Source organism: Pituophis catenifer, unplaced genomic scaffold, assembly GCF_029215685.1.
Source record: "Pituophis catenifer annectens isolate HBS135680 unplaced genomic scaffold, rPitCat1.0.hap2 SCAF_8, whole genome shotgun sequence".
Lineage (NCBI taxonomy): Eukaryota > Metazoa > Chordata > Lepidosauria > Squamata > Colubridae > Pituophis > Pituophis catenifer.
In genome coordinates, this window is record NW_027256888.1 from 81,168,459 (window position 1) to 81,182,168 (window position 13,710).

General features: G+C 46.3%; 1 protein-coding gene across 1 annotated transcript in view; it reads left to right on the top strand.

Moving 5' to 3' along the window:
* Positions 1-13,710, top strand: part of ATRN (attractin) — a 208,776-nt gene that overhangs the window by 51,561 nt on the left and 143,505 nt on the right. The window contains 5 exon segments of the mRNA XM_070949103.1: positions 2,586-2,714; positions 7,928-7,997; positions 7,999-8,134; positions 9,435-9,603; positions 12,740-12,830. Coding sequence (XP_070805204.1) covers positions 2,586-2,714; positions 7,928-7,997; positions 7,999-8,134; positions 9,435-9,603; positions 12,740-12,830 — 595 coding nt within the window.

The window sequence follows — 13,710 nt, forward strand, 5'->3', positions numbered from 1 at the left end:
CTCTGTTATCCTATCCTATCCTATCCTATCCTATCCTATCCTATCCTATCCTATCCTATCCTATCCTATCCTATCCTATCCCTCTCCCTCTCCCTCTCCCTTTGCCCTATTCCTATCCCTCTCCCTCTCCCTCTCCCTTTTCCTATTCCTTTCTCTTCTCTTCTCTTCTCTTCTCTTCTCTTCTCTTCTCTTCTCTTCTCTTCTCTTCTCTTCTCTTCTCTTCTCCTCTCCTCTCCTCTCCTCTCCTCTCCTCTCCTCTCCTCTCCTCTCCCTCTCCCTCTCCCTCTCCCTCTCCCTCTCCCTCTCCCTTTCCCTTTCCCTTTCCCTATTCCTTTCTCTTCTCTTCCGCTCCACTCCACTCCACTCCACTCCTCTTCTCTCCCTATCCCTTTCCCTTTCCTTCCCTATTCCTCTTCTCTTCTCTTCTCTTCCTTCTCTTCTCTTCTCTTCTCTCTCTTCTCTTCTCTTCTCTTCTCTTCTCTTCTCTTCTCTTCTCTCCCTATCCCTATCCCTATCCCTATCCCTATCCCTATCCCTATCCCTATCCCTATCCCTATCCCTATCCCTATCCCTATCCCTATCCCTATCCCTATCCCTATCCCTATCCCTATCCCTATCCCTATTCTCTTGTTTAAAGTGGCCTTTTCATCAGCAGAGGTGTAAGGAAGCTGCTGCAGCTTGGCTGTTTTTATTTACTCCACCGATTAATGAGGGTTTAATTGGCCCCCCGAGTAATTCAAGCACCTATGAAACAGTCCTCGTAACCTTTGCACAAAGACGGAAGGGAGCTGTAGCCTCAGGATAAGCACATGTTGCTTTCTTCCTTGCTGCTTGAGAGATTGGCCGCCTGAGCTCATTCGCCGTGACATTCCCCCAAATTGAAATAAAGACACCTAAAGGACGTTAATTTAGGGGCTGAACAAAGCCATGATGGGGGTTTCCAGCTCCGGCTGTTGCTGAACGTATTCGTAAGCCAGGGATATCGAACTCAGTTTCATTGAGGGCAACATCAGGGCTGTGGTTGACCTGGGGGGGGGGGGGGCATGTAGCCGGCTGGGTGGGCGTGGCCGGCTGGGTGGGCATGGCCAGCTTGATGCCACTCCCCAAATTGCTGGCGTGTTTTCTCTTCACACTGGGTAGACGGGGCCGAAACCACGCTGGCCTGATATTTCCTCTTCGCATTGGGTAGGCCGGGCCAAAGCCATGTGACCGGCCCCTTACATTAGCTAGGCTGGCCCCGTGGGCCGGATCCGGCCACATCGTGGGCTGGATCCGGCCTGTGGGCCTTGTGTTTGACACCCCTGTCGTAAGCGACCCATTTTACAGGTGGGTGAGCTTTCGAGAGCCAAGGGCCCCTGGGTGTGCAGCCCTCAAGTGCCTTCTGAAAGTATTGGTTTATTAACCAATAATTAACCAATAATTAACGGGCCTGGTGACTCAGCAGACTGATAGCATTGTGATTAACACCAGCTGTCTGCAATTACTGCTGGTTCGAATCTCCCCAGGCTCAAGGTCGACTCAGCCTTCCATCCTTTTGAGGTAGGTAAATTGAGGACCCAGTTTGTGGGGGCAATAAGCTGACTTTGTATAAAATATACAAAAGTATGAAGGCTATTGCTTAACGCATTGTAAGCTCCGGAGAAGGGCGGCATATAAATCAAATAAAAAAAATAAATAACCAAAATTAAATGCCTTTTGAAAGTATTGGTCTCAATAGTTTTCCTTCACCGGAGATCTGCAGAGGTGCACCTGGCTAAAAAGCGGGAATCCATGAATTCTTCTAGTCTCACTTTAGGCATGAAAGCTGGCTGGGTTGGGTGCCTTTGGGCCAGGAGACGGGGAGTTCTAATCCTGTCTCAGGCGTGAAAGCCGGCTGGGTGACTTTGGGCCAATCACCAGAGACAGTGAGTTCTAGTATCACCTTAGGCGTGAAAGCCAGCTAAGTGACTCTAATCCGCTCCCCAAGAGACAGTGAGTTGTAATGTCACCTTAGGCACAACAGCTGGCTGGGTGACTTTGGGCCAATCACTAGGCGATGGTGAGTTCTAGTCCTATCTGTAAGCCAGTTGGGTGACTCTGGGCCAGTCACTCTCTCTCAGCTCAACCTACCTCACAGGGTTGTTGTGTGGAAAATAGGAGGAGGAAGGTGTATTATATATGTTTGCTGCCTCGAGTTATTTGTAAAAATAATAAAGGTGGGATACAAAACTAAACTAAAATTAAAATAAAAACAAAATAAAATATAAAGTGAGGGAGGGAGGGAAGGAAAGGAGGGAAGGAGACAGAAACTTTCTAGAAATTATTAACGTGAGACATTTGTAAAGCGAGTTTTGCCCCATTTTATGATCTTTCTCGCTGCAGTCGTTAAGTGAACCACGGCAATTGATCAGTTAGTCCCCTGGTTGTTAAGGGAATCGGGCTTACCAAGTCACTTTTTTTCAGCGCCGTCGTGACGTTAAACGGTCACTGAATGAACTGTTGTAAATCACGGAACTCCCTGTATTTGGAAATCCCATGACATTTGAACTTGCTCTGTGTTTTCAACTCCGCGTTCGGTTATTTAATCCTCACCTTGTTCCTTTTAGCGGCCTGATCGTTCCCGAGCGGGAGAGTAACGAGACGGTCCCTGAAGTTACGGCCACCTCCGGCTACGCTCTTCTGCACTTCTTCAGTGACGCTGCTTACAACCTGACAGGCTTCAACATCACCTACCAGTAAGCTACCCCTCCTTCCCCCCTCCCCCCCGGACTTTGTACAGGTAGTCCTCGACCTCCGTCCCTCAATGGAACCCCGAAATTTCAAAATTTGCTAAACCAGACACTTGTTTTGTTCCATGTTGCTAATCGCTGCCCTTTTTAAGTTAGGAACAAACACGGTTCTTAAGTGAATCCGGCTTCCCCATTGACCGTCGGAAGGTCGTAAAAGAGGATCCCGTGATCCCCGGGACCGGACTGCCACCGTCATAAATATGAGTCAGTTGCCAAGGGGACGAATTTTGATCACATGACTGGGGAGTGGGGGGGATGCTGCAAAGGCCATAAGTGTGAAAAACAAGTCATCGGTCCCTTTTTCCGGTGCCGTTGCAAGTTCGAACGGTCGCTAAACGAAATTTATAAGTCAAGGACTACCTGTATAAAAACGTAATTTTGGGCTAAAAGGAACGTTCTCTTAAAATGGCATCAGGGATGTTAATCAAAGCGACGCTCTTGTAAGGCTTATGGAAAAACGCTCACCTGAATCAGAAGAGCTGATGTTTAAATATTGTGGCCAGACAGGTAGAGAGCAGAGAGTCCTAAATGAGTTGTACATCCGCCTCCTTCATTTGTTAGTGGCAGCCTCTTAGATCATTTTATTTATTATTTATTTATTTATTTAATTTAATTTGATTTATATGCCGCCCTTCTCCGGAGACTCAGGGCGGCTTACAAGGCGTTAAGCAATAGCCTTCATACTTTTGTATATTTATACGAAGTCAGCTTATTGCCCCCACAAACTGGGTCCTCAATTTACCCACCTTAGAAAGGATGGAAGGCTGAGTCAACCTTGAGCCTTGGAGAGATTCGAACCTGCAGTAATTGCAGGCAGCTGGTCTTAATAACCAGCTTAATAACAGGGTGCCTTAGACCACTGTACTACCAAGGCTCTTTAAAGTTTGCGCTGATCGCTTCGGAAGGGGCTTCCTTTGGATTTGAGGGGGGGGGGATTTGATTATCCGGTGGTACCAAAATAATGAGCACGTCACAGGTATTTTGATATTTGGCCACAAGATCTTGTCGCTGTCTATATTGTGGGAGTCTGCTAAATGCAGCATGTGAAGGCTTTCCCTAGAGAATGACCTATGGACGCTGCTTAGAAGCGGTTGATAAATTTTTCAACCTGATTCATACAATCTGAAGAGACAGGAGAATGTAGTAGCAACTTAGCAACTTTACGTCAGCTCCCAGAATTCCCCAGCCAGCATGCAACTTGCATTTTAGAAGAGAATATTTGTAGCTCCGGGTTGAACTGGGGGAGGAGGAGGGGGAGTGTGGGGAGGGTGTCCTTGGTGGTCTCTGAGCTTGGTTGTTTTTTTGCAGACATTTTATTACCCAACTAGGTAACGTCATCAGTGCTGGAAGGGAGTGGGGTTTGCAGAGAGGAGGAGGAGGAGGAGAAGAAGGAGGAGGAGGAGGGGGAGGAGGGGAGTGGGTGGAGTCCTTGGTGGTCTCTGAGCTTGGTTGTTTTTTTGCAGACATTTTATTACCCAACTAGGTAATATCATCAGTGCTGAAAGGGAGTGGGGTTTGCAGAGAAGAAGAGGAAGAGGAGGAGGAGGACTGTGGCATCCTTGGTGCTCTCTGATGTTGGTGGTTTTATTGCAGGCTGATGAGGCCAGCACTGATGATGTTACCTAGTTTGGTAATGAAACATCTGCAAGAAAACTACCATGCTGGCTATAACCCAGCTGGGGAATTCTGGGAGTTGAAGTCCTCTCATCGTATAAAGTTGCTAAGGTTGAGAAACAGGATTCCACATTCTCCTGTCTTTTTTCCTCTTGTGTCTTTTTCCGTCGCTCTTTGTTTTCAATCTTTCAACAATTGTAAGCCACCGACTTTTGCTGGGAGCCAGGCGGCCTATAAATGTAATAAACTATGACGATGGGTTGTGCTTGCCAGCCTGATGTGCTGACTGGATTTGGCAGTTTTATCCACCTCTCGAGTCCTTCCCAAGGACACGTGGGATCAGCAGACGTTGACGTTGGATGTAGAGTTAGAGGTAAATCGCAGGACGTCAGCTGTCCCGAGTAAAGCTGCCTTTTGCAATTGACCGATGGGGACTTTGTCGTCGATGCCGATGGTGTTGAAGTGGTCCTCCAGAGGTTTTGGGATTGCACCACCCAAGGCGCCTATCTGTGACCGTTGGGACTCCCTTTGCTTCCTTTCGCCACGCTCGCTCATTCGATTTCTGCCCGGACTGCCAAGCGCCCTCGGTTTTCCGGATGTGCAGCTGAGGACAAAGAGACAGAATCTGGAATTGGAGGAACAGCAGCGCCACCTTGTGATGGCTCTCAGAATGTCACTGTAGAAGTCATTGAGGAAGAGCCAAGATTGAGGGACATCGATGTAGAGCAGTGTTTCCCAAACTTGGGAAATTCAAGATGTATGGACTTCAACTCCCAAAATCCCACAGCCAGCCATGCTGGATGGGGAATTCTGGGAGTTGAAGTCCACACTTCTTAAAGTTCCCAAGTTTGGGAAACACTGATGTAGAGGGCCACCCTGCCCAGAGGGGATGATGGACAGTTTCTCCATCTGGGCCAGAATCGTCTCCCTTAGCTGGGCAGGATCTTGTTTTTACAACTGGAGTTGTCTTAATTAAAAGCAAGGTTCTACATTTAGGGAAGAAAAACAAAATGCACAGGTACCGTATATGTGGTACCTTGCTCAATAGTAGTAACTGCGAGAGGGATCTTGGAGTCCTAGTGGACAACCATTTAGATAGGAGCCAGCTGTGTGCAGCAGCTGCCCAAAAAGCCAACACAGTTCTGGGCTGCATAAACAGAGGGATAGAATCAAGATCACGTGAAGTGTTAATACCACTTTATAAGGCCACACTTGGAATATTGCATCCAATTTTGGTCACCACGATGTAAAAAAGATGTGGAGACTCTAGAAAGAGTGCAGAGAAGAGCAACAAAGAGGATTAGGGGACTGGAGGCTAAAACATACGAAGAACAGTTGCAGGAACTGGGCATGTCTAGTTTAATGGCGAGAAGGACCAGGGGAGACATGATAGCAGTCTTCCAATATCTCAGGGGCTGCCACAAAGAAGAGGGAGTCAAGCTATTCTCCAAAGCACCCGAAGGCAAGACAAGAAGCAACGGATGAAAACTAATCAAGGAGAGAAGCAACCTAGAACTAAGGAGAAATTTCCTGACAGTTAGAACAATTAACCAGTGGAACAACTTGCCTCCAGGAGTTGCGAATGCTCCAACACTGGAAATTTTTAAGAAGATGTTGGATAACCATTTGTCTGAAGTGGCGTAGGGTTTCCTGCCTAAGTAGGAGGTTGGACTAGAAGACCTCCAAGGTCCCTTCCAACTCTGTTATTCTATTCTATTCTATTCTATTCTATTCTATTCTATTCTATTCTATTCTATTCTATTCTATTCTATTCTATTCTATTCCATTCCATTCCATTCCATTCCATTCCATTCCATATTCCTATTCTATTCTATTCTATTCTATTCTATTCTATTCTATTCTATTCTATTCTATTCTATTCTATTCTATTCCATTCCATTCCATTCCATTCCATTCCATTCCATTCCATTCCATATTCCTATTCTATTCTATTCTATTCTATTCTATTCTATTCTATTCTATTCTATTCTATTCTATTCTATTCTATTCTATTCCATTCCATTCCATTCCATTCCATTCCATTCCATTCCATTCCATATTTCTATTCTATTCTATTCTATTCTATTCTATTCTATTCTATTCTATTCTATTCTATTCTATTCTATTCTATTCTATTCTATTCTAAATTGTTGGGAATTGCAGGCAAAGGCTTTTGCTGCAAGGCACACGTTAGACTGTTTTTGCTTTGGTTGAACTAAACCCACAAGCAGTTGCTGCCTCAATTCTTCTGACTCAGAGCAAGCTGGACCTGGTAGACCTTGAGAAGAGTGTCCCTCAACTGTGACAGTTTTAAGATGGTTGGATTTCAACGCCCAGAATTCCTCAACCAGCAAAATCAGAAATGGTTCCAGATATAATAGGTTGTCTATCTCGTGGATCACTTCCTTCTTTGTGGCTTTGCACACAGGGTTTTTTCCCCCCCCCTTTCCTTGTTTATTTCAGATCTTAGTGGTGCTCCTGCGAAGTTTGTGTGGCTTTGGTCTGAAATATTTCAAGGGGTTGTTTCGTTGCCTTCTGAAGTAGGATAGGTAAATGCATAGGAGTGAATTTATTCATGGTTTCTTCTGAAGTTTCTTTCATTAGAAAAGGATATTTGTAGCTCAGGGTTGTTGAACTGTGGGGAGTTTGGTACTCTCTGAGTGAGCTTGGTGGTTTTCTTGCAGACGTCTCATGACCCAATTAGGTAGCATCATCAGTGCTAGTCTGCAAGAAAATCACCAACCTCAGTATCAAGGATGCTACAGTCCTCCTCCTCCTCCTCCTCCACCTCCTCCTTCCTCCACAAAGCCCACTCCCAGTCCTCTTCCTCCTCCCTCCTTCCCCTCTCCCTGTCTCGCCCACTCCCTTCTAGCACTGATGATGCTACCTAGTTGGGTCATGAAAAATCTGCAAGAAAACCACCAAGCTCAGAGAGCACCAAGGACCTCACAGTTCTCCCATCTCCTCCTCCTCCTCCTCCTCCTCCTCCTCCTCCTCCTCCTCCTCCTCCTCCTCCTCCTCCTCCTCCTCCTCCTCCTCCTCCTTATCACTAATGATGTTACCTAGTTGGGTCATGAAAGATCTGCAAGAAAAACACCAAGCTCAGAGAGCACCAAGGACTCCACAGTCTTTTTCCCCCGCTCCCTCCCCCTGCTCCTCCCCCTCCTCCCCCCCCTCCCCCTCCTCCTCTCTGCAAGCCCCACTCCCTTCTAGCACTGAAGATGTTCCCTAGTTGGGTGATGAAACGTCTGCAAGAAAACCACCAAGCTCAAGAGAGCACCAAGGACCCCGCAGTTCAACCCCTGAGCTACAAATATTCTCTTATAAAATCTCGGTAGCTGCAACTTAACATTTTTCTTTGCGTAGCATTGGGGAACCCTGCTGAAAAGAGGATTATTATGATTATTTTTTTACCTTTAACCATCTGTGCACGACGGCATGATTCACTGGAGTTGCGGGACGACTCTTAAGCTCCGGGGTCCAGTTATCCTGCCAGAGGCTTGTAAAATAAAGCACTGATTTAAATCTTGGGATTCTGTTTGCAGCTTTAACGTCTGCCCCCAGAACTGCTCTGGCCGAGGGGAATGTCGGCCTGGGAACGGCAGCCAAACGGTTTGAATGCGAGTGTTGGGAACATTGGAAAGGAGAGGCCTGTGATATTCCCAATTGCCCAGAAGACTGTGGCTTTCCGGAAAGGGGTCACTGCAGCGTGAACGGAACTCAGGGCTGTGTCTGTTACCCTGGTTGGCAAGGTAGGTAAAAACTTTCCCATGGGGATCAATTGCACAGATGGGCATTTATTTGATGCCGTGAGATGGCTCTTCACTTTCATTTGCATCGCTTTTCTAACCAAGTATGTATACTTCATCACAGACGTCGTAGGAGGAGATCCGTGTTAGTCTATGGCAGGGGTCTCTAACCCGTGGCCCACTTCTAGGCTGTGAGCCATTTGGAACTGGCCCACGGAAACGGCAGGCGAGGGCGTACGCCCTCCATTTGCGTGACTATTCAGATTCAAGTCCAAAGTTTCAGCTCCTTATAGGCAGTCCTCATTTAGCAATGAGGCACTGGCAACTCAGTCGTTAAGTGTTGCCGTCACTGTACGTGACCGCAACTAGGCTGATGATTTTACTTCGGCTCCCCTCCCACTCCTCCATGGTTCGGAATGTTCACTACTCTGCCGGGATAATTAGCAAGAAGGAAATGAATGTGTCTTTTTACATTCCTTGGAGAGAAAGGGATTACAAGAGAATAAACAGGCACACTATAGGGCGCACACATTAAAAAGCATGTGCTGGTGCTGGAGAGATAACTGAAACAAAGTACCTCTTTAGGCAGTTTCTTCTGTACCTGAACCTTTTAGTTCTCCCTCCCCCCCCTTGCAGAGTGGAGAGTTTGGAGAGAAGGGGATTACAAGAAAACAAGCAGGCACACAAAGAGGAATACACTGGCTGTTTGCCAAGCATATTTTCATTGGCCAGTGCTAACATATTCCTTTCAGTGACTATTCCCCATTGTGAGCCTGCTTACTCTTCTATATGTTGTGACCTCGGCTTCCTGAGTCATTAAAACACATGAGTAGTCCCAAAAACCTCTTTTATTGCAACAGCTGTGAATTACGTTCATTCACAGCTGAGTCCCAATTAGTTGCAAAAAAAGTCCTTCTGAAGAAGTCCTTCGAGATAATCACCAACCTTTATCTCCCTTGACACTCTGCCAAAGACTTACTTGGCAAAGCCCCACGGAGTCCAGAATCAAACAGAGATGCCGACTGGGAACAGAATTAACAACATTGCTTTCCTGCAAAGGGGCCCACGTGCCTTTGCTCCTCTTTTAAGCCTTATGGGAGGGGCCAATCATCTCCAGGCCTTACTCCCGAGTCGTCCCTTTTGTTTTAACTGTTTGTGCCTTCTGGCAGCTCTGCGCATGCGCGCAGAAATGGGGGACTCAGAAATGGGGGACTCAGTTGTAGTCGTAAATTGAGGACTACCTGTACAGTGGTGTATTAAGGTACCCGAGGGTGTAACGTATGGTGTGTTTTGCCCTTCGTAGGTATCGACTGCTCGGTTCCTATTCCAGCAAATCGCTCCTTTTGGACCCGGGACGAATTCTATATCCCCAAACTGCCACGCGCGTCTCACAAAGCCGTGGTCCAAGACGAGCTCATGTGGGTGATCGGCGGCTACATGTTCAATCACACGGACTCTCAGATGGTCTTGGCGTGAGTAACAGGCCTTTCTTCCGGGTGGATTTTAAGCGGACAACGGAATGTAAATTTCTGCAGATTTTAAATCCAGTAAGGTCTTTACACTAGAAATAGGCTTTTTGTATAACTATTGATCGTCGTGCGAATTTCTAACACCTTTGAGAAGACTTAGGCTCATAAAAGCTAGACAGGTAAAGAATTCCTGGTGATTTAGAGACATGTGAGCTGGGGGCGGCACAATGGTTAAAGTGCAGTATTGCAGGCTAACTCTGCCCACTGCCAGGAGTTCGATCCTGACCGACTTAAATTTGATTCAGCCTTCTGTCCTTCCGAGGTCAATAAAATGAGGACGCCAGATCGTTGGAGGCAAGAGGCTGACTCTGTAAACTGCTTAGCGAGGGCTGTAGAGCACAGGGAAGTGGTATACAAGTCTAAGTATTATTGCTATGTGGTTTATTACAATCGTGGCTTTCTCAGCAATTGTATGAATTTGACTTCTTTGACTTCTTCAAAGATTGACTGATTACTTGGGAGTTATAAAGTAAAGATAAATAGCAATAGCACTTAGACTTATATACCGCTTCACAGTGCTTTACAGCCCTCTCTAAGCGGTTAAACAGAGTCAGCCTCTTGCCTCCAACGATCATTTTACCGACCTTGGAAGGACGGAAGGCTGAGTCAACCTGGAGCCTGGTGAGATTTGAACTGCCAAATTGCAGGCAGCCAGCAGTCAGCAGAGGTAGCCTGCAGTACTGCACTCTAACCCAGGGGTCTCTAACCTCGGCAACTTTAAGACTTGTGGAAAGCTGGCTGAGGAATTCTGGGAGTTGAAGTCCACAAGTCTTAAAATTACCAAGGTTGGAGATCCCTGCTCTAACCACTGTGCATCGTGGCTCTGTAAAGGTTTTTCCACTCTAGTCGTGCCCATCCATTTTTTTTTAAAAAAATTGATTTATATGCCGCCCTTCTCCGGAGACTCAGGACGGCTTACAGTGTGTTAAGCAATAGCCTTCATACTTTTTTATATTTTATACAAAGTCAGCTTATTGCCTCCACAAACTGGGTCCTCAATTTACCTACCTTAGAAAGGATGGAAGGCTGAGTCAACCTTGAGCCTGGGGAGATTCGAATTTACTTTAATTGCAGACAGCTGGTGTTAAATTACAGTGCTTTAGTCTGCAGAGCTATCCAGGCTCCATTTCTTAGCTGAGAGAGCCAACATTGTCCAAAGACATTTCCGTGCTCATATGACAAAGGCAGACGGAACGCTGTTCCCACTAAAGTGGTACCTATTTATATACTTGCATTTGCATGCTTTCGAACTGCGAGGAGGGCAGGAGCTGGACCAAGGAGCAGGAACTCATCCTGTTGTCACGCGGTGCTCGGGTCTCGAACCCGGGCTCTTGGCTTTCCAGCTGACAAACTCAGCGTCTTTAACCGCTGAGCCACCGTGTCCCCACATTTGGACTTACACGTCCCTTGAATGTTCATATTTTTATAAAGTCTTTACTAAGCATTTATAGGACAGGCAATTTCAACCACCCACATGGAAGTCTGATGTTAAATATTATAAACCAAATTTATTGGGCTCCAGTGGCCGCGTTACTCTCCTATAGGTGTGCATGCCTCTACACACCTTCACAGCCCTTTTGGTTCGCCCCTCCACAACAGTCCCAGTTCCTCACGTGCCCCCTTAGGAAAATTAATTGCCCACCCCCACTTAAGAGACTAGGGCGGCTTCTCCACCGTTTCTGCAGCAGGTGAACATTTTTCTCATTTAACGTGTGTGATTTTTTAAAAAAAGCCTCTTGTGCTGTATCTCACAGGTGCAGAATGTGGTAATATAAAGATGGATCATTGCTTATTTTGTCCCTGGTGGGTTTTTCCCTCTTTTGTGATTTTGTGTGGGTGAACTGCATTCATTTGTTTTCTTCAGAGGAGAAAAACGGGGTAGATAGCTTTGTTTTCTACAATAAATTATGTTAATGTTTGACGAATTCACTTTCCTGACGGAGGGATCTTTGGCGCTGTCTGACCTTGGTTGTTGGCTTGGAGACGTTTCAGTACCCAAACTAGGTAACATCATCAGGGCTAGTAAGGAACGGGGTTTGCTCTCAGTTTACATACTAGTGGCTTGCCAAGCCCAGAGAGCATCAAGGACCCCATAGTCATCCTCCTCTTCCTCCTCCCCCTCCTCCCCCCTCCTCCTCCTCTTCTTCTTCCTCCTCTTCAACTTCATCTTCCTCCTCCTCCTTCTCACCTCTTTTCCTTCCCGTCTTCCTTCATTCCTTCCTCTTCCTCTTCCTCTCCTCCACCTCCTCTTGCTCTTCTCCCCTGCCTCCTCCTCCTCCCCTCTTTTCCTCCCGCTCTTCCTCTTCCTCCTCCTCTTCCTCTTCCTCCTCCTCCTTCCTCCTCTTCAACTTTGTCTTCCTCCTCCTCACCACTTTTCCTTCCCCTCTTCCTTCCTTCCTCTTCTTCTTTTTCTCCCCCCCCTCCTCCTCCTCCTCCCTCTCTTCCTCCTCCTCCATTCCACAAACGCCCCTCCCTTCTGGCCCTGATGATGTTACCTAGTTGGGTCATAAAAAGCCACAAAGCTCAGAGAACCCCGAGACCCCCACCGTTCAACCCCTGAGCTACAAATATTCCCCTTCATTACTTTTCTTGAGCTTTTAGGATTTTCTGAAAAAGGCACAGTGGTAAAGAAAACCTGGCCGTTTACGTCTTCGTGTGTGTAGATCCTTAATTCTTCTAGAAGAGATGCTGCTTGTTCTCCGGCTCCCTCGAACAATTTCCAAGAGGGGCGTGTGAGGTCGCCACTAAAGAAATGGGAGAAGAGCTGCCCTCCTGTTTCCATTGTTCCCTCCATAAATAGTTTTCAGCATTAGCGCCAACGGTTTCTTTGATATATATATATATATATATATATATATATATATATATATATATATATATATATATATATATATAAAAAGCAGAATAGCCAGATACCTAAATCCGCTTTGCTTTTATTGACATACCAGGTTCGTCCATAAAGGATCTCCTGCCTTTCTCCCTTCGGCTTTCCTTTATTTTTCTCCTTCGGTGTGGCGGCTTTGTTCTCCCGTGCGAAAGGAGACACAGGCGTTGTGTTTTGTGCTTTTTAATCACACAGGTATAATCTGGAGTCCAGAGAATGGATGACCCTGGGCAGTTCTGTGAACACCGTGGGAATCAGATATGGGCATTCGATAGCCTTACACGAAGTAAGTGGCTTTTTATTCCTTTTTTTTGGGGGGGGTTCTTGAGACTTTTCCAGTTTGGCTCAGATCCGAAACCTGGCTTAGATGACAGTGTCACAGATAGTCCTCGAGTTACGACAGTGGCTTTAGTGACCGTTCGGAGTTACAACAGCCCTGAAAAAAAGTGACTTATGGCTCTTTCTCCCACTTAACAACTGTGGTGTGCAGCATCCCCTGGGGTCCTCTGATCAAAATTCAGATGCCTGGCAATGGACTCATATTTATGACCGTCGCAGGGTCCCACGATCCCCTTTTGTGACCTTCTGAGGAGCAAAGTCCATGGGGAAGCCAGATTCACTTAACAAGAGTGTCACTAAGTTCACAAGTGAAGTGATTTTACTTAACAACCGTGTCAAGAAAAGTCGTACAATGGGGAATATCCATATTTAACAAGTGTCTCCCTTAGCCACAGAAATTTGGGGGTCAATTGTGGTTGTAAGTTGAGGACTACCTGTAAAATCAAGGGTGAACGTAGTAATCTAGAAAAAAATCACCCCGGTCCCTTTTTTTTCTTGATTTTTAAAATACAGGTAGCCCTCAACTTACAACCACAATTGACCTTAAAATTTCTGTCGCTAAGTGAGACTTACAACAGTTCATTTAGTGACCATTCAAAGTTATAACAGCACTGAAAAAAGGGACTTAACGACGGTTTTTTACACTTACGACACTTAAGAAAGGATAACAACTGTCTCACTTAGCAACTGAAATGTTGGGCTCAGTTGCGGTCCTAAGTGGAGGACTGCCTGTTATAACTCTGGGTGGATCGTCAGGATAGAATCCTAACGCGTCCATCAATACTGTCAGGGTAATGATTTAAGAGCTGACCAGCTGCTGCGATGAT